At 57.8% G+C, this 25,857-nt stretch overlaps 8 protein-coding genes across 8 annotated transcripts; 2 read left to right on the top strand and 6 right to left on the bottom strand.

Moving 5' to 3' along the window:
* Positions 1 to 441: 441 nt before the first annotated feature.
* BKCO1_17000157 (kinase-like protein) lies at positions 442 to 3,284 on the bottom strand (the record flags this gene model as incomplete). The annotated part of the gene is made up of 8 exons (XM_020271623.1): positions 442 to 510; positions 628 to 776; positions 866 to 1,487; positions 1,584 to 1,890; positions 1,947 to 2,191; positions 2,267 to 2,601; positions 2,709 to 2,900; positions 2,975 to 3,284. The coding sequence occupies 8 exons, from the start codon at positions 3,282 to 3,284 to the stop codon at positions 442 to 444; spliced, it is 2,229 nt and encodes a 742-aa protein (XP_020131754.1).
* A 612-nt stretch (positions 3,285 to 3,896) lies between these two features.
* BKCO1_17000156 (multispanning membrane protein) lies at positions 3,897 to 6,226 on the bottom strand (the record flags this gene model as incomplete). Its single annotated transcript, XM_020271622.1, has 5 exons — positions 3,897 to 3,915; positions 3,978 to 4,198; positions 4,247 to 4,699; positions 4,747 to 6,092; positions 6,145 to 6,226. The coding sequence occupies 5 exons, from the start codon at positions 6,224 to 6,226 to the stop codon at positions 3,897 to 3,899; spliced, it is 2,121 nt and encodes a 706-aa protein (XP_020131753.1).
* An 860-nt stretch (positions 6,227 to 7,086) lies between these two features.
* BKCO1_17000155 (adsorption protein) lies at positions 7,087 to 7,840 on the bottom strand (the record flags this gene model as incomplete). Its single annotated transcript, XM_020271621.1, has 3 exons — positions 7,087 to 7,322; positions 7,382 to 7,636; positions 7,690 to 7,840. 3 exons carry the CDS (start codon positions 7,838 to 7,840, stop codon positions 7,087 to 7,089), a joined length of 642 nt encoding a protein of 213 aa, XP_020131756.1.
* Positions 7,841 to 9,846: 2,006 nt separating this feature from the next.
* BKCO1_17000154 (uncharacterized protein) lies at positions 9,847 to 13,053 on the bottom strand (the record flags this gene model as incomplete). Its single annotated transcript, XM_020271620.1, has 1 exon — positions 9,847 to 13,053. The coding sequence occupies one exon, from the start codon at positions 13,051 to 13,053 to the stop codon at positions 9,847 to 9,849; it is 3,207 nt and encodes a 1,068-aa protein (XP_020131755.1).
* A 1,289-nt stretch (positions 13,054 to 14,342) lies between these two features.
* Positions 14,343 to 16,058, bottom strand: BKCO1_17000153 (arrestin (or s-antigen) n-terminal domain protein; the record flags this gene model as incomplete). Its single annotated transcript, XM_020271619.1, has 4 exons — positions 14,343 to 15,353; positions 15,415 to 15,621; positions 15,686 to 15,799; positions 15,849 to 16,058. 4 exons carry the CDS (start codon positions 16,056 to 16,058, stop codon positions 14,343 to 14,345), a joined length of 1,542 nt encoding a protein of 513 aa, XP_020131750.1.
* Positions 16,059 to 17,527: 1,469 nt separating this feature from the next.
* BKCO1_17000152 (chromatin modification-related protein eaf7 protein) lies at positions 17,528 to 19,150 on the top strand (the record flags this gene model as incomplete). The annotated part of the gene is made up of 2 exons (XM_020271618.1): positions 17,528 to 17,855; positions 17,907 to 19,150. The coding sequence occupies 2 exons, from the start codon at positions 17,528 to 17,530 to the stop codon at positions 19,148 to 19,150; spliced, it is 1,572 nt and encodes a 523-aa protein (XP_020131749.1).
* Positions 19,151 to 19,832: 682 nt separating this feature from the next.
* On the bottom strand, positions 19,833 to 21,791 carry BKCO1_17000151 (uncharacterized protein; the record flags this gene model as incomplete). Its single annotated transcript, XM_020271617.1, has 1 exon — positions 19,833 to 21,791. The coding sequence occupies one exon, from the start codon at positions 21,789 to 21,791 to the stop codon at positions 19,833 to 19,835; it is 1,959 nt and encodes a 652-aa protein (XP_020131752.1).
* Positions 21,792 to 22,931: 1,140 nt separating this feature from the next.
* BKCO1_17000150 (ser thr protein phosphatase family protein) lies at positions 22,932 to 24,089 on the top strand (the record flags this gene model as incomplete). The annotated part of the gene is made up of 1 exon (XM_020271616.1): positions 22,932 to 24,089. One exon carries the CDS (start codon positions 22,932 to 22,934, stop codon positions 24,087 to 24,089), a length of 1,158 nt encoding a protein of 385 aa, XP_020131751.1.
* Between the last annotated feature and the right edge of the window lie 1,768 nt (positions 24,090 to 25,857).

The raw sequence follows: 25,857 nt of genomic DNA, 5'->3' as shown, positions 1-25,857 counted from the left end.
TTCCCCACAGGGTTGCTAAACGGGCCGAGTCGTCATTGGGCCAGGCGGGTCCAGCGGTCTCCCAATGGTCGATTGCGACAGTCGAGCGCTCCAGGGTGGAAAGGACCACAGCACTAACATTGCTTGGGCATTTCAAAATAGTACCTTGGCGGCACGGATATGTGAAGCGCAGCGGTCGGTGATGATAGAGGTGAAAGCTGACCCTTGTACGTATGTATGTACATACATACCACCTAATGCGGTAAGCGTAGCCTATCCAACCAATAGCAACTTTTTTCATCTCTGAGCGACGTCATCGGGGAACGTCGTTTCCATCTTGACCCATTTCAGCCAGGTTTTTCTCAATGAGCCAGAAATGTTATTATTCCATTCGCCTGTATAACCAACCGCATAATCCCAGCACTCGTTTCCAGACACAATTCGAAGACATCCCGACGTACTCTAAAATAACTGTTCATCTGGAGCTGGTTGCGACCAAACCGAGTTCAAAACGTTATATCCGATAGGGAACTGCAGTTCAACCCATCAGCATACGACTCTTGCTTACTCTCGCAGAACTCGACATTCGTTGCCACATCACCGCCGACAACAGCGCGAAAAGGAGAGGATTGAAAACGGAACACATACCTTGTCTGGCTGCATCAGCAAGCCTTGAGGACGCCTCCCGCTCCCATCAGGATACTTTGCCGTAATATCGTTCATCGCCCGCTCCGTCTCGTCCCAAAGTTGCGCCGGCGTCGGCCTATCCTCCACGCGCGGACTCATGCACTTGTAAACTGCACCGCCCCACCCCGTCAGCCCGGCACTTCCTCTCTAAAAACCGACGGGGAAAAGAAACAAAGAAAGAGGGAAAAACACCACTCACCCAACTCCACCAACCTCGCACTATACCCGGGCCTCAACTGCCCCTCGACCCCATACGGCGCCCACGCAGCGACCCCGCTCCCGCCACCCACCCACTCCCTCGGCCTCTTCCCCAACTCATCCAGCACCCTCGGCACCGGCCTCAACCTCTTCCTCCCACCCCTCAACCTCACCTCCTGGCCCCACGCCCACCCCCTCTCCACCAACCCCGCCCACTTCTCCCGCTCCGCCCTCTTCGCCACCCGCCACGGCCACGGCCGCCGCGCCGCATGCCCCGGCAGCCGGTCCCACCACGCGGGGTACGCGTTCGGCTTGATGCGCGTGTCGCGGCCGCCGTGCCCCGCGCCGCGCCACGCGAAGAGCTGCCCCGCCGGGCTGTGCGTGAGCGCGAGCACGCACCAGAGCGCGATGCCGAGCGAGTGGATGGACGAGTGCAGCCGGACGGGGTTGTCGGTCGGGAGGGGGTCCTGCTTGTAGGGCGTCGCGCGGGGCGGGAGGGGGGAGGGGATCGAGATGTTTGGGTGTTCGGGCGCGACGGGGCTGTGGCGGCGCCGGCTGCGGCGGTGCGGGCCCGTGGCGCGTTCGATGTTGGAGGTGGTTTGGTGCCAGGGGCCGAACATTTCCTGGGGGGAGGGGGAGGTTAGTGGGGGGTGGTTTTTGTGGAGAGGGGGGGAGAAAGAGAGGGAGGGGGGAGCGCTTGTGGTGATGCGTCAACTTACAAAGGAACTGAACCTTGGGGTTCCGGAGCCGCGCACATGTTGTGGAATCTGGTCTGGTGAGTTGGGATTTGGGTACAAGTCCGCGCCGCCGAAGTCTGCAAGTATGGGCCGGGGGTAGCCGCGGCACCACTCGGGACCGTCCGACTGGGGAACGTCGAGCAGGATGTTCTGGGGCTTGATGTCGTAATGGAACATTGGTCTCCATCCCTGCGGCGTGTTGCGGTCTTGGTGGCCCCTCTCGAGGTAGAAGAGCGCCTTGGCCATGCAGTGGAGGAGGTACCAGGCGAAAGGCTCGGGGATGACGAGGCTGTGGGGAGGGTTGTTAGTCATGACAGGAAGTGGATACGTTTGAAGCCGACGTACTCGTTGTCAATGTAGTACTCCATGAGGCCTCCCAAGTCCCCGTAGATTGCATATTCGAGCCACGTTCTACCGACGGCAGTGGCAGTACCATTCCTTCCTCCAAGAAAAACCGGGACATAGGGGCTTAATCCTCCAAGATGGTTCGGGACTTGGTTGTAAAAATTGACCGCCATATGCCATAGCAACCAACGCTCCTTGTTAGACGTCCAATCATCCCTGATTCTGTCTCGCTTGAGGAATATTTTCTGTACAACCTCGAGATTAGTCGATATCCCAAGAGCAAAAGCAAAGCTCACACAGTCGAATAAGGCGTGACCAACCTTTAGTGTCCTCCCGTACTGGTCCGTCACACGCCATACGATAGCTTCACCGAAACTGCCGTTTCCGCCAAAGCTCGCGGCAATGGCCCATTCATGACCCTGATAGAGCATACCCAGCATCTGTGGATCCATCGTCTCCAAATCCTCTCTCTGCACGTCGCGGCTCTGCACAGGGCCATTCGCAGGGACACCCCGGACCGGTTTCTTGAGGTTTCTGCCCGGCGGGAGGACGAGACCACGCGCGTCCGTGATCGCATCAGCCCGATCCCGAAACTGGGACTGAGCGCCCGGAGACAGGGTTTTAAAGTCTGCGTCATACATGTCCCTGATCTGACCTGTATTTTTTTTGCGTTGCTCACTGTCAGGGGAGAACATATTCTTGGTTTGCTGATACTCGCCCCACGACGACCGGGCGCGCGCGCGTACAAGGGGGAATACTCACTTTCACCCATGCTCCACCTCCCCGCCTTCCTCGTATAGTATATCTCATCCTCGTTGGCGTAAACGTCCAGATAGCCCGCCGGTCCTTGGGTCCACCGCCGCGGCCACCGAGTGTGGGACTCGCGTTCCCAAGCCCTCCGGACCGGCGAAGGCAAGTCGGAGTAAAAGTCGTTGAAATACCGATTCCGCGCGGCTGTTTTGTCACGAAGAGTCAGCGAAAGAGCTTCGAGCGCAACGGGGACCGGATTCTTTTTTTTTTTATATTACCTTCGTCTGGTTTATTCTGCGCAATCCTCACCCATCTTTCGGGAACCTCGTTGGGCTGAGCTGCTATTTGTCGATCGTACTCGCGTCGCAGTGCCTGCCGCCATAGGTCCAAGCCTTCGTATTGAAATGGCCCTTGCCAGGTTACAACCGCTGGGTTCGGCTCGAGGACTGGGGGCTTGCGACCTGCCATGACCAAAACGTTGTTGAGTGCTGGCGAGAATTTTGCAGAGTCAAGCGTGAGTGTGCAGTTCTTCGAGGAGGATATGACATTGTTGCTGAGGTTGGTCGTTTTCTTTGTTGCTTGTGCCATACGCTACATGGGTGACGCTTTCGGCTGTTAGCAATAAAGGACTTGCAATGAGTGGTTATTTATTGTAATCCTTGCGCTTCCTTTGTTAGAAAAAAGACCAGAAGATACCCATGCTTTCTCTAGGAAACCAAATCATTGTCCTGCCTCTCTTCAAACCGCCGTTCACGGTGCAGAGCACCATCGCCTTTGTCACGCACATTTTTGCCGCTGCAAACCTCGCTTCTACACAAACCGTCTGTATTATTTATCCAGGCTCAGGAGAGTATATACAAGCGACGGTAATAAGCCTTATCAAAGAACTGTATGGAACTCATTTTCTCAGATGACCGTAGCGTATGCTGGATGCTTGGATGACAAACTCGCTGAAAGACTCAATAACTCTCAGAGCAGAAGGGAGCGACAAAGACATCCGATCCGCTTATCTCAGCTGGTCCGCCACATTAACTCGTTACCCAGAAACTCCTTGCCATCGTTGCCGACTCCTGAATGGCTCCCACCCTAGGTAAAATGGAGAGAGACAATGAGAGACAATGGCTATCCGAAAGGATGCATGCGAGGGAAATGGATTCTGCAACTTGCTCGCGGAAGCTTGCCTGCTAGCTACGCACAAACTTAGTCGGCCTTGATCGCTCTATACGTCATTGTAAAGTTAGCTTGTGACAAAGTCTTCTGCGCAAATTTGGAATGCCTCACCCGTAGATTCTACGCACGAAAGCGTACGCAGCAAGGAAGCCGATAGTACCCGTGAGAAGACCGTATACCAGACAAGCAAGGAAGCTGTAGGAGAAGAAGAGCATGCTGGAAACGAATCCCGTGATACGAAGCTTGAAGAAATAGTACCACGTGCAGGCCAGGAAAACCCAAAGAGCCGAGCCGCCGCCCACGAAGAAAGATTGCCACCACCAGTGGTAGTTCTGCAAAGTATGAGTATCTGCTACCGCAAGACAGCACCGGAGGCTTACCTCTGAGCACAACTGGTTGTAAGTTGCGATTATGGTCACCTCAATGACAGTGATGAATAGAATAAGGCAAACGGCGGCCAGGAATCCAAAGACGTAGTAGTACCCGCTCTTGTCTTGCCATAGGCTCTTGAAAACGAAGAGAAGCTCGATGAAGATAACGGCGAACGGGAGCAAACCAGCGAGGAGGAAAAACTGGATGCCCTTCGTATACCAGGGCTGAGCGGGGATCTGGCGGGGAATCGTGTTCGGCTTCACCGGATGGGTCCATGCGCCGACCTTCTCGAAACCATACCAGCTGCCGACGTAAACGAGCGGAAGCTGAACGAGCAGCCACAAGACCAGCAATGCGACCAATGTGCCGAAGGGAATGGCAGTGCTTGACGCTTGCGCCCACACGAAGAGATTAAGGATAAAGATGGTAGCGAAGATGAGGCCCGGAATAAGTGTGCCAGTCTGTTGTTGTTAGGAAATCGACATGCCAAAAGTGCGATGGTACTCACCACTATCACGTTCTTCTGCCAGCGTTGCCCGCCAAAGGTCTTGTAGACTCGCGCAGAGAAGTAGCCAGAAAATATGCCAGCCAGTATGAAGAGCGCGAGGCCGACGCTGATGAAGCCGCCACGGAAACTCGGGTTAAGGACGCCGACGGCGCTCAGAATGAGCAGACCCGTCACCACAAACACCAACTGCGAACCAGAGCCAACGAGAGGAGCCAGCAATCCCCCATATGCCGGGGCGCGGAAGACATCGCCATGGAGAAGTTTCCAACCCGTGATATCCTCCAGCGCCTCCTCATCCGACGAGACGTCAGCGTCGCCATCGTCATCCAGTTGCTCCAAAAGGCCACCTTTCTCAGCGCTCTTCCTGGGAGATTTGGGGTTCCTCGGACGCGGAATCTTGGGTTTCTCGATGTCACTCGTACCCTTGATGTCGCCACGAACCGTCCTGGTGAAGATGACAGCAACCGTAGCCGTCAAAATCGCCGAAATCAGAAGAGAGTTGATGATGGCAATCCAATGAATCTTGGAGCTGTCCTCCTGATTCACAAAGTACATGTCCCACCGGTTCTGCCATTCCACGTGGTCGTCCTCGCGGAAGTAGACCGAGTAGGTGTAAGGGATTGTCAACGTGGCATCATCATCGATGTTTTCCTCGTCTGGAATGTACGACGAGTCGGCGTATCTCGTCTGCAGGTCGGTCATGTTCGGCTGTATGCGCAGCTCGAGCCCTTGCTCGGTATTGTGGAGATCCTTGGGAATTCCGTTCTTGTCGCGGTGGCCGGCCTCAATGCTCTTGGTGTAGACTTCGAAGCCAACGATGACCTTCTTTCCATGCTCGCCGTCGCGTCCAGGGGCGGGGCGATGGCGTATAACGAGGGTAACGTGGTTGTTGATGTAGAAGCGCGGCTTGCCAGTGGCGGGGTCGAAATCCTCGTAGCCCATCTTGAAGCCAGCGGCGTAGTACTTGCGCAACTTGTCCGTCGTGACGAAGCTCGTCGCACCGGGCATGTTGTCCACGATCCACTCGGCGACATAGCCGTCCTTGACGATCTCCTTTGCTTTTTCCAGGCCACGCCTGTCCACCGTGGTAGTACACAAGTATCTCGCCTCGTCGTCCACGCCCATGACTAGCTCATAGTCGGATAAGATTATGCGATCGCCGCGGAGAATTTCGCCGAGATTCAGGGACAGGGTGGCGCCGCTGGCGCCGGGAGAGCGGCGGCCAGTAGGTGGGCAGACGAACGGAAGGTCGGCAAAGGCGTACTGCAGCTGGGTTTTGTCCGAGTAGACCTTGTTCACGAAAAGCGGAATGGTCTCGCCGTCGGCGTAGCTCTTGATGGACCAGCCTGGCACCGGGTTACTCGACTGGTACGGCTCCTGATTGCCTGGATTTCATACCTGGGATGTAGAAGGCATTCGCCAGGTGCACGGCGAGGGCCAAGAGGGCCAGTAGGCGCGGGAACCGAACGTCAGCGTGCATGGTTGACGGGGAAGATGCAGCTGGTCGGGGGCAAGTCGGGCAAGTCGGGCTCGAGATCTTGGGGACGGGCCGGTGAAGAAGAAGGTATGCAGGGCGCAGCGCAGTCGAAGGAGTCGCGATCTGATGTCAGCGAGGGCGGACGACACGAGGACACGTCTGTCGAGGAAATGGGGCGAGGGGGGGCGCGAAAGAGACGGAAGGAAGAAGAGAAGATCAACGAGTGAAAATGGTAGCGAGTACCGTTACGGGCTGGTCGTGAGACCTGCGACCCTAGCAGAGTGTTTTGGGGTTGGGCGGACAGCGGGAGAGACGAGGGCCGACGCGCAGCAGCGGCTAAGTAGTGCTGCGCTGGAAGCTCCTCAGGCCGCAGCGTGGGCCCCGCGCGTGTCCCAAACTCCCCCGTTTCTGCGCCCGTGAAACGCCGACACGTCCACCCTATCCAGACCTCATCAATGCGACACTGGGGCGCCCGACCGAGCGAGTGCGCGGCCAGCTTCTTCAACGGCGGCTGGCGGGCGCAGGGATGTCGCGCCGCCGCCCCGACCGTTCCGTCCTCGATCTGCTGCGCATCACCCGGCCTCAGCCAGCCGAGCCAATCGCCCCCTCTCCGCACTGCCTGCGTTCGTCAGCCGGTTTCAGTCTAAGCCGCGCGCGAAGGTCACAGGCACACGACACAGATGCGCTTTTCAACAATCAATTGCTGCTACTGCCTCGACAGCAGACTAACTATTGTACAGAAGCCGAGCCTACTCGCATCGTATCCCAACGCTCTCGAGCTCAGACAGAGAAGGCCCAATTATGACAGCTGTAAAGAATCGAAGTCGTAATACCACCACCAGATAGATTATCGTATAATCCGCTTACAAAGCGCCGAGGAGGCCGTCGGAGCTGTTGCCGAGGGTGCCGCCGAGGAGGCCAGACAGGATGCCGTTGCTGCCGACGAGGCCGTTCAGAGCGTTGCTGAGGCCGAGAGTCTTGAGGACACCGCCGAGGAGACCCTCGACAAGGCTCAGGACACCGCCGACGAGGGACTCAACGCCATCGAGGAGACCGGAGAGAGTGTCGGTGAGGGGAGTAGCGAGACCGAGGAGAGAGCCTGATCGGGATGTTAGTACATGGCTTCCCTGCGAGACGCCGTCCTCAGGGGGCACTTACCAAGACCGAGGGTGCCGTCGACGTTGTTCATGGCGCCGTTGACCTCAAGGAGGACGTTGGAGAGGACGCCGGCGATGGCGTTGGCATCATCGGCGCGGGAGGTGAGACCACCGGCGGTCTGCTGGAGGCTGGTGACCTTGGTGACGGTGCCCTGGACGAGCGAGGTGAGGCCGTCGACCTTGTCCTGGTAGGTGTTGGCAGCAGTCTGGTTCTGCTTCAGGGTGGAGAGGGGGCCGAGGCTGGTGGCGGTGGAGTCTGTGTTGTTGTTAGCGATGAGTCGGTTGAGAAAGAGCTTGGGCTGCGCTCACTGATGACGCCGGTGTACTGCTGGACCTCACTGAGCAGACCAGTGACGATGTTCAGGACGGAGCCGACATCCTGGCGCTTCTCGGCCGGGGCCGGGGCGGCGATGGAGCCAACGAAAAGGCTGGAAAGAGCGAAGACGGAGAAGAACTTCATTTTGATGGTTTTGTTGGTGTCGAAAGAGTGACAAAGGTTGGCTTGGAAAGTAGAGAACGTGGGATGATGCTGGAGAGCAGGCTGTTGCGGGATGGGGTTTTGTTCGGAGCGGGAAACACTGTTTCTTATATGCTCTTCGTCGCTCATTCTCCTCCCGGCTATTCGCAACTACCAACTGTGATGACGAACATGGATCACACATGGCATGGCCGAACATACGACGATCGTCATCCTCCTCAAACTCGCCCTCTGTTGGGAGACTCAGCTCGTCCCTGCAGGCACCCGGCTGCCGCGCAGGGCCCGTGTCCCGGTCCGGTCTTTCCACAGGCCCTCATGCAGTCTAGCGGCATGTCCGCCGGATTGGTTCAGCGAAGCGCTGAATCGTGAGCCGTGACCCTGTGATGGCTGATTCTGGCAGTCAGGGTCGATAAGAGGAGGATCTGCGGGGTTTCAGCTGCCTTATCTTGGTAACCAATCTCCCCTCTCCCGAGTCAAAAACAATTGAACGTTGAAGATCATTAACTGGGTTGTCGTGAAAGCTCGGCTCGCCGCTTTTTCGGCCTCAGCCCGCGCAAACGCCACCACGCGCTGTCAGATGTCTCGACCGCAGAAACAGACAATAATTCTCATCACACTTCTCGACAGCCCTCGGACAAGCCATCACCAGCATTGGCGTGTGGCGGCGAAGGCTGAGGCGCAGCCGCTGAGGCTCAGGGTACCTCGCATATAGCGATCGCCGGATCGCCCTAATTTTCCGAAATACTGTCCGCAACGGTTCAGATGACTTCGGGCAGAAATTTGAGTCCAAGAAGAAGCTTACCCATCTTGGCTGCATACGTCACAGGGCTGAATGAATCGTAGTTTGATAACGTCTCCACTGAGGCGGGAAGCTCAGATATGTTGCCGGCTCGCTGCGCCGCAGGTACCAGAACCGACTCGGAAGGCTTAGATGATGGTGATAAGCCCCTCTCTCACGAAGGAGCGGTATAGCGTGCGGCACTCGGGTTCCTGAACTCCTCTATGTGCTGCCAAGAACTGCAGGCCACCCTTTCTCCTGATGGGATGCGCGGCAGACAATCGCCGCCCTGGTCCTTTGGTTTGGGCAAAAGACCGCCGTTCTTAACTGTGACTGGCTAGTTGACAGTGGCCTTGGCGGCTAGCACAGTTATCAAAATTCGGATTCCCCTATAGCTAACTGCTTAATGGCTGAGCTCCGAGAAGATCAAACCCGCACGCCGGAGGGCCGGGTACTGGAGCGCAGTGACTGCTTCAAGACCCGAAGTGACGGCTGCACCGAAAGCCACAACCGTATCTGCGGGAAACAAGCACCTCGGGAATCTCCCAACGCATGGCTTGTGCTCTGAGCACGCATGGAAAAGGGTCACAGGAGATAAGCAATGTCGTTGCGTTGGAAGAAAAAAAAAGATTGGCGGATGCGGGGAGGGAGCGAAAGGGGCTGCCCCTGTCGGGGTGACGTATGGGGAGATTTTAGCGAGCGGGCTAAACACGTGGAGGGATCAGGGACCGGATGCTCCTCAACACCAACGGCCGCTAGCCAAGCCACGCCCGACGATCTTGATGCGGAGAAACGGCAGGCGGTACGGGTATAAGTCACGGCGGCACTTCAGCTCGGTGGAAGTCGGGCTCTTGCGCCGGAGGATCAGTGATCGGGCCATCACCACTTCGCCTTTCGAAGCTAGCCGTGATATACCTCTGCATTACTGCATTGATGTCTGGTCCACCCGCCGCCTGTCTCACGATGGGAAACCAGCCTTACTTCGATCCTTCCGCAACTTCCCAGAATCCGTGAAACATGTCAATGGCAGATTTATCGCTACAAGAAACCGATTTCAGCCACCTTAGGCGCAGTGTTCATCGATAGCAGTACAAGTCATGAGACTCCATCCCGCCTGATACAGTATCGATCTCCCAACAAATCCCGCCCCGCTAAGCGCCTCGTTCGCAACGCATGAAAATTTCATTTGGCGGCGCCTCAGCTTCACCGCTCAGTTACCAAGATTTTCCACCACGACCCACAGCAGCGGTGGCGGCGGCGACGACGGCGCCGGCGCGGACGACGCACCAGCATCGACACCAGGCGCAGCCCGAGCATCCTCATCTATCGTCGGTACGACGCCGAGTTCCAAGCCGGGACCACCGTGTCGGTTCAACTCGTCCTCCACCCTCGCGCCACGGCGACCTCCACCATCACCACGCCGCCTGTCCTTCCTCTCCCGCCTCTCACTCTTGCGCTCGCGCCTTTCCTCTTTCCTGCCCTCCTTCCACTTGTTCCTTGCCTTTTTGAACTCTTTCTTGAGTCTCTTCTTCTCCGCCTTCCTCTCCTTTTTTCCGGCCTTGCCCGGCTCACGTGCCGTCGACCTGCGCTGTTTCCACTCCTTCTTCATCGCCTTCATCTCACGCTTGCCCTCGTCCTTCTTCCGCTTGGCCTCGAGCTTCCGCTCGGCCTTTTCGCGATCCGCCTTTGCCTTCTCGATCGCCTTGCTCCGCTCCCGCTCGACCTCGGCATGGGAGCGTTTGCCCTTGGCGAGGGCATCAGACGCCGATTCCTCGACCGACCGCATGCGCTTGAGATACGAGAACTCGATCTCATCGAGGTCTGAGTCGCTGTCGGAAGAGGACGACGAGGATGATGACGAGATCGAGTCATCATCGTCATGATCCTCGAGGCTGATGCGAGTATTGAGCGTGGTTGTGCTTTCGTTCGGCACGCCGCCGCCACCGCTACCGCCATCATGTCGTCCAGGACCACCATTGAACGTCGTGCCGTACTGACCACCAAACGACCCAGGGCCATTGTTGCCCCAACCGCCACGAAGCTGGTGTCCCCGGCCGCCACGTCCCCCACCATGACCACCACCACCTCCTCCCCCTCCCCAGCGTCCAGGGCCGCCGCCTCTTCCCGCGAACCCGAACCCTCTCGGCCCGCCAAAGAGGTGCCCGCCATGCGGTCCAAAACCGTTAAACCCACCACCCGGCCCTCGGCCCAATCCCGCACCACCAACGCCACCAAACCCAGCAGCATTGCCACCCCACAGCCCCCTCCCACCGCGCCCACACCTGCCACCACCACCACCTCCACCCCAACCACCAGCACCACCACCAGCACCACCACCACCTCCTGGGCCCCATCCTCCCCACCCCCCTCTCCCCCCACCACCAGGCCCGAAACCCCCCCTCCCACCAGCAGCAGCAGCAGCATCCAGCTGCGCTTGTCCGCCGCCCAACCGACTCCCCAAATCCTGCCCCCAAGCCGCCCAGTCGGCGCCGACGCGCTGTCCCCAGTCGGCCCAGCGCCGGCCCAGCCCTTGGCCCCAGTCGGCCCAGCGCGCCTGGTCGCCGAAGGGCGGCGGGGCGTGCGGCGGGAAGGGCGGGCCGATGAAGGCGGGGAGGGGGTGGAGGGGGGGGATGGGGGGGAAGATGGTGGTGTTGTTGTGGGTGTTGGAGGAGGAGGATGAGGGGCCGGGCTCGTCGAGTAGCGGTGATAGAGAAGCGTTGGCGCGGGGAGCGGCGGCAGAGGCGTCGGGATAGAACTCGCCGGATGCGTGGGCGGAAGCGGTGGCGGTCGTAGGGGTGGCGGCGGGGAGGTTTGGTGCCGCCGCCGCGGGAGGGGTCGTCGATGAGGGCCATGCTCCTGGTACGATAGCACCGCTGCCGCCGCCGCCGCCGCCGCTGCCGCCGCCTTTTCCTACAGCAGTAGCGGCGCTATCACGCTGGTGCTGTTGTTGTTGCTGCTGTTGCTGCTGTCGCTGTTGCCGTTCCATCTCCTCCGCCTGCTCCCTCTCCCGCCTAACCATCTCGCTCTCCTCCTCCACTTCCTCACCATCCCCACCATCTCGCCCCCTCCTCCCCTGCTGGCCCCGCAAGTCCCACAGCCCGACCATCGCCTCCGGCAGCCCCTCCCACACCAGCCTCGTCTCCACCCACGGATCCAGCGCCTCGACGCGCTCCCGTTCGCTCAGCCCCGCGCGCGCCGCGTCCGCCGCCAGCGCGTCGCGCACGTGCGGCCGGCGGTCGTTGCGCAGCCGGAGGACGTCGTCGAGCAGGGCGTCGACGTCGACGACGCGCGCGAGGAGCCCCCTGTGGGCGAAGAAGAGCGCGTTGGCGCGGGCGAGGTATGTTTCGACGAGCTCGAGGTCGCCGTCGTCGGCATCGTCGTTGGTGTTGTTGTTGGTTGGGGGAGATGACGTGGAGAATGATGCTGGGGCCCGCGCGGCGTGGCAGACGGCGTTGAGGCCGTCGAGGAAGGCGACGAAAGCGGATAGCGGGACGCCATGGTCGGAGAGGATGGGAGCGTAGGCGCGGGAGAAGGCGAGGGTGGTCGTGGTCGTGGTCGTGTTGCTGTACTCATCGACGCCGACGTTGTTGTCGTTGCTGCCGCCCTGACGACCACCACCACCACCACTCCTCTGCGGCAACGCAACGACCCTCCCCAGCGGCGCCGTCGCCGTCTTGACCGGCTCCTTCCTGTCCGCACCATCACGCTGTTGCTGCCACGCCGGATGCGCCCACTGCAGCGCGACCTCCAGCACGCCGTGGTGCTCGCTCGCCAGCCCCTCGACGGCCGCGAAGCTGAACTGCCGCCGCCCGCCTTCTCTCGGCACACCATCACCGCCGGACCCGCTCCACGCGCTGCGCGCCTCAGACCCGTTCTCGTGCTCGCTCGCCGCGCGCTCCTTCTCGCGCAGAACGAGCCGCTCCACAGCCGGCAGAAGCGGGTCCGCCCCGGCCCCTCCTGCTCCCGCCTCCACAAAAAACGGCGGCGGCGGCGACCCCAGCGCATTCCCACCCCCTCCACCCTGCTGCGCCGCCTGCGCCTCTTCGTAACTCGGCGGGAGGTCCTCGTACCGCGGGCTACTCCTCCCCCTACCGCCCCTCCCGCTCCTCCTCATCCGCCCATCCTCGTCATCGTTCTCGTCGTTGCCGTCCCGCACCGACGACGCCGACAGCGTCACGGGCGTGGCGATGCCGTCGGTCCAGTCGTCCGTGTCGGCGTCCGAGTAGGACTCGTCGGGGGTGCGGTAGATGGTGGAGCTGGTGAAGGCGGGGGAGGGGGGCGCGGGGTGCGAGGGCGCGGGGGCGAGGTGGTAGGGGGGGGAGTTGGTGTGGTGGAGGGCGTGGGTGTCGTCGTCGTCGGTGGGGGGAGGGGGGGACAGCGGTGGTGGTGGTGTGGTTGGTGGTGGTGGTGGTGGCATGGTGTGTGGTGTGGTGGGATTGTTGGAGTGGTGTGGTGTGGCGAACCGGTTTGCGGTTGTTTAGGTATTGGGGGCCTTGATGGTGTGGTTTTGTGCTGGGCCCTTCTTCTTCTTCTCCCCCCGTTTCCTTTTCTCTGTTGTGGGTTTGGGATAATTCGACCTTTGAGGGAGGCAGGTAGGTTGGATGCTTGCGTGGCGGCAGAAGGTTGTGGAGGTGAGGTGGGCAGAGAGGTAGGTCGATGCGAAGGTGATGTTGACTGACGACAGCCGTGCCCAAAACAAGAAGCGGTACTGTCAACAGCTGTCTATGGCACGTGAAAGTGGAGAAGTGACGAAAAGACAGAGCAACAGCAGAAAGCGCCGGTGCGACAGAACACGCAAAGCGCGGCCCCCCGACGAAGAGGGTTGCGGGGAAGCTTGAAGTTCAAAACTGCTGCCTAGCACGCGCCAGAAAAGCGAAACAAGGTGCTGGGCGATGTCGACATGTGGCAGGGAGGGGCGCGGGGCAAGGTGCATGCAGAAGGCCCACGGTCGCAAGATGGCAGAAGCAAGGCAAGCCAAGGCTGATGATGTAGCTGGTGAGAAAGCCAGCTGGAGCTCCAAACCATGCACTCCATATGGCCCATTGGCTAGCTCTCGGCCTCTCGGCATTCTCGGGGTCCGCGACTCGCAGGAATAACTTAAAACCATCGTACCTAGTGCTCTTCGGGTTCTTCGGGCACCACCAAGCTTTCCGTCCCCGTCTCATGAGTCGGTCGGGATGCAAACCCTTTCCCCGTGAGGATCCCCATCCCTGTTCGAGAATCGGAGAGATGAGGTGATTATTGAACTGACCAGCTGGACGGTGGTGGCTTAGCTGGGAGGCTGTGTTGTGGCTCTGCTAGTGCCCCGCGACAGCCCGACCGCCCGAATACGGCCACAACCGCCCGTCATACGGCGCGTTTTCGTGCCGTTGGTCCGTTCGAACCTACGCCCGTTCAACATCCACCCACGCAAATGCGACTACTTCGACGTTGAGTGCTTATTCAATAGAGACGTAGCTTTCATGAAGAGTGCAATATGTAGTGTTGAATCTATGAGTCGTAATTGGTCAATATTAATGCTGAAATCTGAATCTGAAGCCACAGACACTGGACTTCGGGGTATCCACCGCGCCCTCCAAGGCATCCTCCATCCACCAAATCCCCTCAAATCCTCCGCAACACTGATGGTGAAAGCCGAGCTCTCTGACGCCTTCCCCGTGATATATATACCATTAGAGACTGCAAACTCATTTTACTTCACCCTCGTCATCTCTTCTCGTCATGACTAAACCTCGGTGCGTCCTCTGGGACCGGTGGCGGCGCGTAGTCTCTCCGCGGTCCGTCCACTGCCGGCATGTTATGCGCAACCGCATCTTCGTAACTCGGAGGCGCATCCTCATAAGTCTCGACGTGACCTGAGGCATATTGGCCTTGGGGCGCCGGGCCGTGTCCTGCTCCCCCCTCGACGGGCGTCATTGGGGTCTGGTATGGAGGCAGTGCACCACCGTCCATGACGGGGCCGCCCGTCTTCAGAGGCGACATAGCAGCAGAGCCAGGGACGGGCTTGCGTTGGGGCAGAGTCGGCCTGGCCGAAGCCATGGCGTGGAGGAGTGCCTGCGGTGGCTCGATACCCGAGAAGACCTTGACAGGAAGGCGCAGCGGGAGAACGACCAGCTGGTCCTGGCCGTGCTTGTACGAGCCGTAGCCAAGGCCAACACGCACCTCGAGTTCGTAATACCGTGAGATGTTGCATGTGTCGAAAGAGGGGGATACCGAGTTAGGGAGGGGCTTTCCGGACCAGTACTCTGGGTTGATGGGTGTCTCGGTGCCAGCAACGTCTGAGGGAGCACCGATGGGGATGGCCATGTTGCTGAAGCTGGCGATGATCCAGCTGTTCGATTCGGTGCGCGTGAGCTCGTGGGCGCGCACCGAGGTGTAGCCTACGAGCTCGATTTGGAGCATTTGAAGGTACACGGGGTCGTGGCGCTCGTTGATTTGCTTGACCAAGACCCTCAGCGGTAGGTCATCGTTCAACGTCAATATCGCCGGGTTGGGCAGACGTGCATCGAGGCTGAAGCGCACCAAGTCCACGCCATCTTTTGTCGGACTTCCGGGAGGAGTGCTCTTTTCGCCCTTTAGCTTATCCCAGAGTCCGGACTTGCGCTCGGTAGGCGGAACCCATCTGGGGTTGAATTGATGCTGACGACGCGCATACGCTTCACCATCGAATTTTTGGGGGCGAGGAGGTTCGATGGGGAGGAAGTTGAAGTGGACGAACTGTGTAGCGTAAGCAGGCGTGCACCTAATGTGCAGCAACGAGTAAAGGCGGCCGGCGTACAGCTCTCGGGTTCTCCTTCAATATCGAGGGTCGGTTGACGGTACACTTGACATAGTATCGGATCTCGGCTTCGCCCGGGAAACCGGTAAGGGAAGGAGGTAGGGTCTGTTTGACGTGTTTCGTGGGAGGGCGGGCAACCTCTAGGGTAGCGAGGTTGAAGCCTCCGGTGAGAGAGGTTGTGGTGTGGCAGGCGTTGTTGAACGGTAGCTGCAGCGCGCAGTCAGCAATTCTGGCTGCAATGATTGTAGCGACGCTCCCGGGACTGACGAACCTTGAAAGAGAAGGGGTATTCATAGTTTCCGAGGTTGAGGGTGAACTTGCGAGATTCCCAGTCGGCTGTCTGCAGGCTAGGCGGCGGGAAGACGACGTCTGTCTTGTAGAGAATCTGTTGGGCATTAGCGCGCGAAGGCAGCACAGAACTACGGCTGGCGCACCTTGTGGATCTCCAAGACAGGTCGCGGCTTGCTATTGTTGAACTGCGGGTTTTGCGGCGGGACGAGCCTGGTCCTGCTCTCGCCCTCTAGCTTGACGACGACGGAGGATACGCTGGTGTTGCTGGTGGCGCGGATGACGACACGGCCAGATATGGTGTCGAGGTTTGTGTAGTGCGGCAGCGGCTCGTCCAGGACTATGGAGACTAGCATGGTGGGCGTTGTGGTGGTGTTGGAAGGCGGAGAGGATGTGGCGCAGTTGCAGGCAGCCCGAGGGTGGAGGGGGCCGATGACGTGGGGCTTGGGAGCTCAGCAGCAGTCACAGGGCGTGGGGCAGGCTGGCATGGTATAAGTACAGGACGGCCGGGCATCAGCGGTTGCTGCGGTCGAGCTTAGGCGCGGGAAAAACGCGTGCCTTGAAGCGATGAGCGACTCCGCCGCGGGCCGCGTTGCTCGTCGGCCGGTGCTGGGTGCTGGGTGCAGCTGGTGCAGCTTCCAAGCCTCAGCGTTCCAGCACGCGCCGACGCTCCCGACTCGGCGTTGAATCATCGTCCTATGCCACGCCTCTCGGCCGCCTGCCCCACGCGCTAACCGAGCCTTCTGAGTAATGCTCCTGCGCCGGCATAAACGAGCTTTTCGCATCTGCTGTCATGCTCCAGAGACGCGGTGCGGGCTGGCATCACATGATAGCGCGTGTCATGGGCGCGTCCCTCTGCTCGCTGCCGTATGTCTACTTGGCCAGCATAGCTGTAGGCGTCACAAACCCGTGTTTGGTTCTCTAGACCCCTACAGCTGTAGACGCATTTGATGTCCATTCACGCTGTGCGACAGCATCCAACGGGCGCAGCTCGTTGCAGCTGCTATTTTTACTCGGTGACGCAACAATTGCGCGGCGTTCTGCACGACTGCATCAGGGCGCAGCACAGTGAATCAGTGATTGACCTGTCCCGAAGCGTATCTCGCAACCCAATCTGCGGATCGCAGTCCAACGTGCGATGGTGCATATCTTGTCGATTTCACGCTTATCGTCCAAACATGTATTCCGCGAGGCCCAGCTGCCACCCCCAGAAGCATTAGAGGGAGGAGCCAAGCAATAAACCATGTTTCAGCAACAAAGAAAAAAGATAGATTCGCTCCTTATACTGTCCCTCCATCTCAAAAGGGCCGACTCTGCTCAAGTCCGCGGCGTGGGCATGCTTGCCCGCCATAGCCGCACACGAGTCATCCGGATAGGTATCATATCAAAGTTCAATGCTCCTGCGACACCTGGCTCCACATGTCCGCTCCGCATGCACGGATAAGCGGGGATAGAGGGCTGCTGCACGTGACGGTGGTTACGCGGTCCAGTGTTGAACCTTCCGTGCCTTCTTCGGGCGGTCGCGCGACTCCTCCGCTTGCAAGAACGGGATCGCTCAGCCGACTCCGCTTCACCTCTCCCTCGTCACATCCTGTCGCCTTGTCTCCCTTTCATCCCGTCTGTCACCCGCATGTAACCAGCTCAGACAATCCTGTGAACGACACCCTCACACTCATCATTTGGCCTTGGTGTCCATCACGACGATCACACTCAACAGCTCACGCACGGCCCTCGTCGCCGACGTCATTGTCCGACGTCCAAGCCAGGAGTGAGAGAGGCAAAAGAACCCCAGGGTCGTGGATTCCTCTCTTCGCGGTTGCTGCTCATGGCGCAGGATACCCCTCGATCTCGCGCGCCCAGCGTCCCCACTCTTCCCGAGGAAATATGGGACATGATTACTGGCTACACCGATTATGCCGAGCAGAAGCAACTCCGATTAGCCTGCCGCACGCTTTCCCGCATCGCTGCCGCTCACTTGTTCAACACCATCTATCTCGAGATCCAGAAAGACAGCATTGAGCGCATGATCAACGTCGCTTTCCACCATGTCCTGCGCTATCACGTGAAACAGCTGGTCATTCTCGAAAGCTCGCAGCTGGTCCTTTTCGGCACCTGGAGAGAGTGGTACACCCACATCGAGAATCGCGCTGATTGTAAGTCGCACAAGCCGCCTGTACGCCCATGGATTTCTGATCTTACTCCAGATCCGGGCGGGCCGCTCAATGCTCGCTCTCCGTGGATGATGGACGAGATACTCGATCTCTACGAAGAGTACAAAGCTGAATGCCTCGCCTTGTCACAGTTCCTGTTCTGTGTTCGCTCGAGGTCCAGCGGCTTGAAGTCTCTAGGCGAGCGATACTACACAAGCAAGCTCGAGCCAGATAACCAAATGGCCTATGCTTGCGATCACTTCGACGAGGCCCTCGCCAGATTCAAGAACCTGAAGACTGTCCAGCAGCGACGTTGGTGGCAAAGAACAGGCCCATTTTGCTGGCGTGGCCTTCGCTTTTCCGTTCCCGACAGACGAAGGCGCCAAGTGGCCGATCATGAAGACGACATGCTACCACTGACTTTCGTGCTCCGCGGGCTCGGTTGGGCCCACTCCATGGGTGAGAGCAATCTAAAGTCCCTCGATATCGGCACCTCTGGCCTTGCCTTCTGGACCGAGCATGGTTTACGACATAATCTCTGGGGCACCTTGGCCAATGGATCCCTCCGCGACACTTGCGAATCAGAAGTCAAGCTGATGCGCACGTCTTTTTACAACCTCACCTACCTCAGATGTTCTTTGTCAGGCGAGTCCCTGACCGTGAAAGCCATGCTGGACTCGTTCGCCGCGTTTCTCGGAACCGCCGAGATGCTCCAAGACCTTGACCTTAACTTCGTTGAGCGTAAAGGCGGTGAGGACATTGGAGAGCAGTGGGATCTCTTCAACCCACTCAGCACTCAAGGCAACCGTTGGAAAAAGCTTCGTCGATTGAAACTCTCCGCATATACCGGCGGTCGATCCCTATCGGCTTTTTTGATCAACCAGTCCTCATCCCTGCGGAGTCTCACTCTCTATGACTGCAATCTTGTCACGTCCGAGGACTCATGGCCGGAGCTCTTTGAACATGCCAGGGATGCACTTTCCCTGGACTCCATTTTCCTTGTGAATCTTTTTGATGCTTATCCGGACAAGAATTCCGACATCAAAGGATATCTAATTGACTACATGGATGATTGCGAGATATATCATGGCTTCAAGGACAAAATCGTCGACTACATCTTGAAAAAGACAGACCAGCAGCCCGTTTGGGATCACAAGCCCATCTACGACGATCACCTAAGCAAATGCGAGGGTTGTGACCAAAACAGAGCTCTTCACGACGAAGCAAGTGCGGACGAGCACTCCATCTTCTTTGAGCTTGATCTGTTGCCTATTGTCGCAGACCTTGGCTTGCTGTGATGTGATAGCATGGCGGCTTTGTTCCTTTGTTCTTTCTCACACTTGCCATGCATCTTCCGCTTTCATTTCCCTATTTCTGAACCCTTGGTTTCTTTGACCGAGAAGATTTCACGCGTTACTCTAGCCCCTTTAGTTCTTTTCCGTTCAGATCCTTTGATTTCTCCAAAATGTGCGGTTAGCCTTGCCCGTGGTTGGACAATTCAACCTATGAACGACAACGTCAGATTGCTCTCATAGTTGTGTAAGCTCCAGCGGGTATTACTTTTTGTTCCTAATTTTGTGATGGACTCTCTCAGCAGGTCTGATGGCCTGATTTGATTGTTTATTGACCTTTTGGGGGGATTTACTCTCGTCGAGGTCCAGAATCGCACATTGCATCAGTATCTCACATGTTGGAGTATATCTCATTCACAATACTAGAAACGAGCAGCTTCCTGCTTGATCTGATCATACAGTCATGGGCGCTAGCCAATTAGAGCACTTGGCTTTAGCTGTCACGAATCTGTGATCTGGGATACTTTTTGTTTTTCAAGTTTTTTATTAGCTTTTCTAGGGTTTTTGTTTTCCTCCTAAATCGCAAGCTTACACAAGCTTGCGGACTCCAGATCATATGCTAACCAGCATCAAAGTAGAGCCGAAGGACATACACGAGAGGACAGGTGAAGAGAACTCACCGGCTCACTTACCAGGGGAAATTCTCAAACGTCCCCGTCATGTTCGACCAAGGAATGTTCTCGAAATCCGCCGTTGTCTTCGGCGAAACCAGAGCCTCATCATCAGTAGGAGAACATGAGCTACTGCTACTACCGCGGCTGGCAGCCGCAGGCTGAGACCAGCTGAAACCGCTGTTCCATCCGGCAACGGGATGCGTCTTCGGAGAAAGCAGGGCGTCATCACTGTCGCCGCTGTCGCTTCCGCGACGGTACCAGCTGGGAGCGAACGGCTCGTCCCAATCAAAGTCGGGGTTCCAATCGCTCACGCTATCCATCCGGCACCGCTCGTGCTGGACCATGTCCTCGTCGTCGTCATCATCCCCACTGTCAGCATCGCCGTACTCGAGAACCTCCAGCATCGGCCAATGGTAGCTGTCATGCTCATACAGCCGATTGATAAGCTCCATCATGCGGCACCGCAGCCACTCTTGGGCCACGCTGTGGCGCCTCGTCAGGCTGGTGCGGCCGACCTCGATCCGGTTGACCAGGTGCTTGCGCTCGAGGTCGACGCCGCGCATGGCGGTCAGGAAACTGCGGATGACAGACGCCGGGTGCGAGGGCAGGGTCGGGAGCAGGTTGTGCGCGGTCAGGGCTTGGATCCACATGGGCTGCGGGCCGGCGCCGGCGCCGGGGGCGGAAGTGGGGTGCGGGGGCTGGAGGATGGGAGGGAGGGTGGGGGAAAGGGGCGAGAGAGGGTCACTGTAAGGGGCAGTTCTCACCTGTGTGGCAGTGGTGGTGGTGATCCGGATCGGGTCGGGGAAGGGCATGAGGGTGCCCAACGCGCCGATGTCCAGAACGAGCGCCACGCCAACCTGGACGGCGTCATCATCGGCGCTGCCCTCGTCGTCGTGGCAGTCGTCGGTCGTCGACGACCAGCCCGATTGCAGCTGCTCCGTGCCAGCACGAGCCGGCCTCGGCGGCGGCGACGTGACACGCAGCGGCTGCACATGCATCGAGCCTCTGCTAAGCGTGGGAGTCGTCGTCGTCGACGGTCCGGCGGCCGACTCCTGCTGCTGCTGCTGCGCGCGCAGCATGCGGTCGACCTCGGCATGCGCCTGGTCCAGCGGCGTCGGACGCCGCGTCGTCTCCGGGTAGTGCGGCTCAAAGTCGCCATCATCATGACCGTGGTGGTTGCCTGCACGAACAACAGCAGACGCCGACCTCATCGACCTCGGATTGGTAACGGGGTCCATGACAGCCGCGTGGCTGATGTCGGTCATGGGGCGGCGGCGCTGCTGCTGCGAACGCAGCATGCGGTTGACTTCGGCCTGGGCTTGGTCGAGCGCCGTGGGGCGCCGCGTCGTCTCCGGGTAGTGCGGCTCGAAGTCGGTGTCGTGCTCGGCGCCGAAGAGGTCGTCGGAGTAGGCCGACGTCGGGGACGGAGGCGTCTCCTTGTCGTCGTCGTCGTCGCTGTCGTCACTATCATCGTCATCCATGAGGACTTCGGCGATGGTTGTGGTGATGGCAATCAGGCGCGCGGGGCGGGTGATGGAGTCGTAGTCGGGCTCTTCGCCCGTGAAGGGGTTGCAGCTGAAGGCGCGCGTGGCCGTCGTCGGGGAGGCATCGCGGTCGTCGTCGTCGATGTCGTCGTCGATGTCGTCGAGGGCGGACCATGGGATCAGGTGCGTTCTATGCGTCGTCGTGTCGACAGCGGCATCATCACTATCATCCGCGGGAGCAGCCTGCTGCTCGGGAGCACGGATGGTGGACGGACCGGCGCCGCAGGTGCATGTCCCCGTGGCCAGCAGAGGCTCGTATGAGGGACGGTGCGGACGAGGCGACGAGGGCCGACGCGGCGGCCCAGCAGGAGGAGGTGGTGGAGGAGGGGGGTACAGAGGCGTCCGCGCGAAGTCGGCGAGAGGGCCCAGAGCGGTGGGGGAGTGCTCGAAGGCCGTCGAGTTGCGGTGGGCGTCTCCTCCGTCGTCCATGGTGGTGTGTGTGTATCGAGTGGGTTGACCGAGTGTCGTTGAAGTGGTCTGAAGCCGGGCTCTCGAAGCGTGAGTTCAACTCAATGTGCTGTTGAAGGCTCGACTTCTGGCTTCAACGGGGTGCGGTGAGGAAGTGGGATGGGAGGCATGGCTGAGGCGCCTTATATTAGCATTTTGCGAGGTGATGTTTTGGTGAACAATGGGAGGTGTTGCGGGAACAATGTAGGTTGTTTGCGGGGATGTGGACGAACAATGTCATTGTTGTGCTTTGGCGTGGCTGGGCTTCAGCGTGTTGGTGCATGGACATTGTGGAAGGTTGTTACAAAGGCAGGATCAGGCGAGACTTGGTAGTTCGTATTTCAGTAAATCCTACTCGTTGAGTTCGATGGTGGTTGGGAATAGTCATGGCTGGGTTAGGTGTCAACGGTGAGATCCCGTATTCCCTGACAAAGAAACTTGCATCCCTTCTCTGTGGGCAGTCGAGGTCAGTGTCCGGACATGGAAATTATCTTGAATGTGGTTAAGAGCATCCATGTCTCAGTTCATATATAGCTTGAACTGATGGTTTGCTGTTGCGACCGTGTCACCATAGGCACTTTCATAGCTTCTGTTGCTCCGGTAAGGCCAAGAAAAAAAAATCCCTAATTGTTGGCGTCATCCTCGCAATCTATTGGCTAAATCATTTTCAGGGTAACTATTAATTTCGCGTCTTCGAGCCCTTGGCCCCAGATAGCGCGGCTACACGCGCCTTTCTATCGCCACGTATGCTTGCGCTATAGATATCCACCCCAGCTACGCTTTACTTCGCTTCGGGGTCTACATGGATGCTACAGGGTCTTTTACCCATCCATGAAATGAAAACGTTATGACTCATCCAAAGCCCACAGGACTGGTAATGGTATATTGCGCACTAAGAAAAAGCGCTACGGAAGCATGGTGCGAGCTGTGGGTCGGGGTCTTATAGGCCCCCTTTCAACGTCGAAAGCCACATAAGACGGGAATAAAAAGAATTCAGAACCTGTCCCCTTCCCCTCTTTTTTAACAAACTTCCACCAAGACGGACGACTACTCACTCAGGCTGAAGTGACTGAACATCCATCAAAACAACCAGAACAAAGAACGTGTTGCACCACCATAAACATGTCGACTACAACACCTTTTCAAATCCCTCCACCGTCCGTGGCCGCCAAAGCGCAAACATCAAGGAAACGCTCAAGGTCCCGATCCGACAGTCCAGCGCCCACCGAAAGACCTGCAAAACGACCAACACCAGGCGCTGAGCCCCGTCCAAAGCAGCCCGTCAAGTTCCTCATAATGTCCGACACACACGACGACGACGACGACGACGACGAGGACACCGACTCCTCTTTCCAGCCTCTCACCACCACCCCAGTCGACGTCGTCCTCCACTGCGGCGACCTCACCGAAACCGGCACCCTCCCCAGCCTCACCAAAGCCATCCGAAAACTGTCCTCCATCCCCGCGACCCTCCGCCTCATCATCGCCGGCAACCACGACATCACCCTCGACGAGGCCTACTACACCACCGCCTGCGGCGGCTCCCCCGCCACGCACGCCGCCGCCCTCAAGCTGGTCAGAGAGACCGCCGCCCACCACGGCGTGACCTACCTCGACGAAGGCACGCACACGTTCACGCTGCCGCCCCGCTACGACGACGACGACGACAACAACAACAACGGAGCTCCCACCACCCCCCGCACCTTCACAATCTACGCCTCCCCCTGGACGCCGCAATCCGGCGCCTCCGCCTTCCAGTACCCGTCCGCGCACGACCGCTTCAACCCGCCGGGCGCGAGGAGTACCACGCCCGCGCACGCGACCAACGTCTCCACGCCGACCTCCGCCATCCCCAGTGCCGGCGTCGACGTCGTCATGACGCACGGCCCGCCCAAGTACGTGCTCGACGCCACGGCGGACGGGGCGAGTGCCGGATGCGAGCACCTGCGGCGGGCGGTGTGTCGGGCGCGGCCGCGGCTGTGCTGTTTCGGGCATGTGCATGGGGGGTATGGGGCGCAGAGGGCGTATTTCGAGGGGGAAGAGGAGGAGGAGGGTTTCAAGGATGATGATGATGATGATTACGATGATGATGGGATGGTTTGTTTGCCCGAGGAGTTTGTGGGGAGGAATCGGGCGCGGAGGAAGGGGTATGCGGAGATCAGTCCGGGGAGTAGGGAGGAGATGAGGAAGGAGGGGCAGACGCTGATGGTTAATGCGGCGGTGAGGGATGGGGAGGGGAGGGCGCGGAATGCGCCGTGGTTGGTGGAGGTGGAGTTGTGAGGGGTGTGGGTGGGAGAGCGGGTGGGAAGGCAAGGGGAGTTGGGTTCACCGTTTGACATCTAGCTGCTTGCTTCTGTTGTATATGCAGAAATGAGGGATGAGATTATATGTGCGGTCGAATACTTCGACTGATAATCTACGGCGCCATGGAGCACCCGGCTTCCGAGAATGTTTATGTTCAAAAGAATCTTCATCCCAGGCTTACCTACAGAGAGTGACTCAAAAGTTTCTCGCTTTCCGCAAGACATGTTCAGCAAGTCCACCAGCGCTGAGGTGACGACGCATTTAAGCTTGGCCCACCAGAACACGAGTTTCGGATCGCCGCTGCCAAACTACCTTGGGAATGGTGGATGAGAGTCTTCCAAGCAAGAGATTGCATGGCTTCAACGAGTCCAGTTTAATCCAGTCGCTTCGCATGAAATCTCTCAAAATTCAAATTTCTTACTCAACCACTGTCATGGCATGTTTCTCAAGTATATCAGCGCCAATATTCATCTATAGAGCCTCCCGTATTTGATTCAGGCATGGCAGGACCGAAATCGCATGTACTCTATCTGAACCATCTTGAGAGGTAGGATGTATATACATGTAGTATTGGCGCCTTGTCCCAAGTTACGCAAGGCTTACTGTACCAAAACGAGCGTGTTCCAGGCCGATTACAAACCCTGCTGTAATGGTAGTATAGACGGAATCATTATCCAAACGGGTTGTTTCTCAGAATGTAAATGTGTCATCTAACGTTGCTGAAACAAAAATTTGCTGGACACTTCGTCTGACGACGCTGCCCAATTAAAGAAAGTATCAAGGCAGTGCAGATCTTTTTTCTTTTCTTTTTATGCACCAGCTAGCTACTGCATCTATAGCACGTGGAGAGCCGCAATTGGATTGTAAAGGCCTTTGCAGACGTCACACACCTAGAGGTTTCCAATAAGAAACAATCTTTAGGCCCGGAATACTTTTCAGCCTTAAAGTGAGTCTTTAAAGTTGACGTTAGTCGCCTGCCGAGAATTCTGGCACATGTCTCACAAAATAAGTAACGCGGTGTCCTCGAGAACCCAACGATATATATAAGATCGTATGTACATGCCACCAGATAATGGAATTATCTGCTTCAAATTCGACGAATCCAAATTTCGAGGATGTAGTAATAGATCAAGTTCCTTGCAATGCATTAAATGTCACGGCAATCGTCTACAGGGCCAACTCAAACTGTGGCTTTGCATTTTGTAGGAACATAACCAGACACTCAAATCATAATTGAAATTAAAATACAAAAAAGTAGAGGTTTTTTTTAAAAAAAAAAAAAGAAATTCAAGAGTAGACCGAATCGCCAGTATGCGACTGAGTCTACGGCTGAATACCCTAAAGATGAACCGACCCGCTAAAGCACTTGTTTTCTTTGGGCTCCTCTGCATGGAGCGTACAACAGTAATGCATACGGACCGAATTTTAGAAACTCCGAAATAGTAATGCATTGTCGAAAGCTGAATGTTTTGTTGCTCTTTTTTTTCCCCCCTATTGGGGGGTCCCAATATATGTTGATGGTTGTTTTGTGCATTACCAGAAAAGCGTTTCCATTGAGATTATGGATAACGCCGAAGGTGAATCGAGATGGCTCGACTCCGGAATAACACACTCCCAAAGTAGATCAATCTTCGTATTAATTTGCATTTTCAGAAAAGCTCGTCAGGAAAACGACAAGCACGGCGGTATAACTGGACCATGGCAGGAATGTGAGCAAAAGACCACGGCAGTGGCGAAGACAGAA

The sequence above is a fragment of the Diplodia corticola genome (genome assembly GCF_001883845.1).
Source record: "Diplodia corticola strain CBS 112549 chromosome Unknown scaffold17, whole genome shotgun sequence".
Lineage (NCBI taxonomy): Eukaryota > Fungi > Ascomycota > Dothideomycetes > Botryosphaeriales > Botryosphaeriaceae > Diplodia > Diplodia corticola.
Note: the sequence above shows the minus strand (reverse complement) of the source record. Positions and strands in the feature narration are given on the sequence as shown.